Genomic DNA, 3,521 nt, shown 5'->3' on the forward strand with positions numbered 1-3,521 from the left:
GTGGCTAACAGATTTATAATTTCCCTATTATAATGTTTATTACCATTTTTATCGGTCAAGTACGTGATCCAAGACTTTCCTTGAGACAGATTTTTCCTAATTGTTTTTGTACTTCTTGTGCTGTTCAGAATTTCATTGATCATGTCTGCTTTTTTACTATAATTGAATTCTTTAAGTTTTTTCTTCACTAGTTTGTTTAACAAATTCAGTTCTATTTTTTCGGTATTTGACTTGTCCTTAATTTGTTTTATTTTTTGTCTTTGTTTTATTACTGTTTTTAGCTCAGGTGGCAGAGTACTTGATTTTTGTCTGGTTTCGTTTGAGGTTATTCTTTTTGTAGCTTGATTAATAATTTCGTTAATACTGTTAGTGTGATTATTTTCAAGTATTTTGGATAGTTCTAATTGGTAGGCCTTGGAGTTATATTTGTTGATTTTTGATTTGACTGGTTTTTGGCTAAAATGTGATTTTTTTGGTAAGATTTCTATAGTTAGATCGCATGAAACCAGCCTGTGGTCGGAGTTATATTCAAAGTTTCTGACTTCACAGTTTTTTACATAGTTTACCTCATTTGATGCTATAATATAGTCGATTTGACTCCTAAAATCATGGTTTGGAGCTTCCCATGTCCAAAGTTTGCCCTCCCTTTTTTTAAACATCGTATTCCAGACTCTCAAATTGAATTCCTCACAAAATCTCAGTAATCTCCACCCCCTCTCGTTTCTCTTTCCATACCCATATTTCCCTATTGAAAATTCATCCGTATTTTTGCCTTTACCTATCTGACTGTTCAAATCTCCTATTATAAATGTATCTATAAGCTTGCTGTTCCCTAGAACCTCTCTCAACTGACCAAAAAATTCCTCAATCTCAACCTCGCTTGAGGCAGATGTTGGGGCATATACCTGTATTATTTTTAGTTTGTGTTTACCAATTTGTATCTCTATTAGCCCAATTCGATCAGACACTGGTTGGAATCCTATGAAATTTTCAATTATCTCCCTATGGATAAGGAATCCAATTCCTTTTTGCCCCCCAGCACTATCTGAGTGAACCATCAAGTAGTTATCTTTCGTGTTTTTGATTACTACATTAGAACGGCGCATCTCTGACATACCCAGAACGTGGATTTTGCTCTTTTCAAACGCCTCTTCCAATTCGATTAAATTTTCCTCTGATTTTAACGTACGTACATTTAAGGTTGCTATTCTAAGTGGGACGTTTGCTTTTTGGTCTTCCTTGCCCTTGGTGACCAGCCTTTCTGGGCAAGCGGAGTTCGATTCTTATTTATTCCTATTTCCTGTCTTCGACTTATTGCGTTTATTCCTATTTTTATTTCCCAGCTGTGACAGGGTCAACGTCTTTGTCTGTCTGGGTCTCAGTATTACTCCTTCCGACTGTGTCTGCTGGCTGACACCTGCTACGTGATGGGCCTGATTTTCTTCAGCATTGTCCTCCTGGGTAGGAGAGGGTAAATCATCTTCTGTTGTTATTCTTTTACTGAGGCCGTTTTCTTCTTCCATGATAAATACTTTCCCGTCTTTAGTCCATACCCGTTCTATAAGTCCTTCTTCTTTCAGATCTCTTGCGCTTTTGAATAGGGACATAGTGTAGGGTGTTAACTGCTCGTTTACGTAGATAGGTTTGAGTCGCAATCGCTTGGAATTTTTAATTAAAGCTATCTTCTTATTTCGATTGGTAAAACGGACGATTATTGGTGGTATTTTGCCTCTTGTCGATTTCAACCTGTGAGCAATACTTATATCGTGATCCATTAGGTTTACCTCCAATTTATTCGCTGTTTCTTTGACCACATTTATTATGTCTTCGTTATCTTCTTCCGGTATGCCGCTTATTATCACGTTATCGATTCTACTGTATTGATCCAAATCGTTCACTTTCATCACAAGTTGCTGATTTTGTTTAATTAAATTTGTTACCTCTACCTTTAGCTGCTTATTTTCTTCCTTTACCTGGAGGATTTCAGCTGTAAAATTATTTATTTTTTCATCCGTCTTCTCCACTGTAGTTTTGATAGTTTTAACGTCGTTGATCATAGCTTTGAGCTCTGAAATGAATTCTTCATTCAGCGACATTTTGCAATAATAAACACGCTGAATGATAACTGTTCGTACAGAATTGCCAGCGATAACGCACCACACTAGCTAGACACTGATAAAACGAGAACCTGTTAAATATATCCGACAAACTTTACGCACTAAAACACGTCTGTCTTCTACTAAGGTTTTTATCGAACTCTTTGCAACAGATTGCTTTTCTGTTTGTTTCTTCAATAAATAAATAAATAAATAAATAAATAAATAAATAAATAAATAAATAAATAAAATATGGATGTTGGCTATATCTTTCTGATAAATCACAAAATTACTTAAAAAATGAAAAAAGATCAGTAATTATGCAGCTTTAATATCAATATTGGTAGTTATAATACAACATGAGGAATATGAGAAGAAACGTGCAGGATTGAGAAATTTTCAAGTAATTTTTTCTTCACAGTATTCACTTTTCGCTTCTGTGTTAATTGCCACTGTATGGATACTCGTTCACAAAATGACAATAACCGTGACCGTCAGCATAGTAACCGATCACCTTATTTTCTGTCTGCCCTTTACCGTAAACGTAATACAACTTTTCTTGTTCCCATGAACAAACGATTACATGGGTTTTTTTCAAAGTTGTACCTCCACCGCAGTTTTTTTCTACTTTAACATGTGTGCTCTGACATTCTGGATAACCCTTTTGGAAGGGTCCGTTTAAGGATATCCCGAATTCTATCTTGACAATCGAATTACAAAACTTTTCCATACTTTCTTTGCATCCGCAAAATTTTGTTGGATCTGTCCTGAAAAAAAAATGATAATAAAGATTGCTTAGTATCAGGTAAGTTGGTTTTACTGACAAAGGAACCAGCGTCGGTTTATTTCATATTTTTCGTAATAAAAATTCAAAAACTTTGAATTTTGTTGTGGCAATCATTGGTTAATAATAATCTTACCCTTTAAATTGAGCGAATTGGTCTTCAGTTATTTTTAAATCACCCAATGCGCATAGAAAAACGCATGATAACGTCAAACATACGCCGATAACTTTCACTGCCATCTTAAACACGTGTAATTAAATCAAATTCAAATTTCACAGAGAAAAGCTGCGAATGATCCCTTTATGGCAAAGTACGATTTTCACGACAAAAATGTTTTCAGAAGACTACGATCAAGCTCGTTTGTTTTATTTCATTTTATGATCAGTTTTACATCATATTTTATAGTTTATGTGAGAAGAAATTTGGGGTAAACGGGTATTGCGCTGGCCTCCTGTTTTCATTATCAACACTTAAAACTATCAGTTGTCATTAATAAATTCACATAATGGTACATGAAATCGTACCAATGAGTATAATTGTTCGATTACGCGGATGATAATTCCTCGTAAGTATATTTATTTGCTGAGCAATTTGTACATAGTATTTTTCACTTCGAATGTATAGGGTTGATGAATATTGT

General features: G+C 34.6%; 1 protein-coding gene across 1 annotated transcript; it reads right to left on the minus strand.

Moving 5' to 3' along the window:
• Nucleotides 1-1,283: 1,283 nt before the first annotated feature.
• On the minus strand, nt 1,284-2,096 carry LOC135834015 (uncharacterized). The gene has a single exon (XM_065347853.1). The coding sequence runs from the start codon at nt 2,094-2,096 to the stop codon at nt 1,284-1,286; it is 813 nt and encodes a 270-aa protein (XP_065203925.1).
• Between the last annotated feature and the right edge of the window lie 1,425 nt (nt 2,097-3,521).

Source organism: Planococcus citri, chromosome 2, assembly GCF_950023065.1.
Source record: "Planococcus citri chromosome 2, ihPlaCitr1.1, whole genome shotgun sequence".
Lineage (NCBI taxonomy): Eukaryota > Metazoa > Arthropoda > Insecta > Hemiptera > Pseudococcidae > Planococcus > Planococcus citri.

Bases quoted from the DNA above. Each gene is read 5' to 3' on its own strand.
- LOC135834015 (XM_065347853.1), bottom strand. From the start codon at position 2,096: ATGTCGCTGAATGAAGAATTCATTTCAGAGCTCAAAGCTATGATCAAC.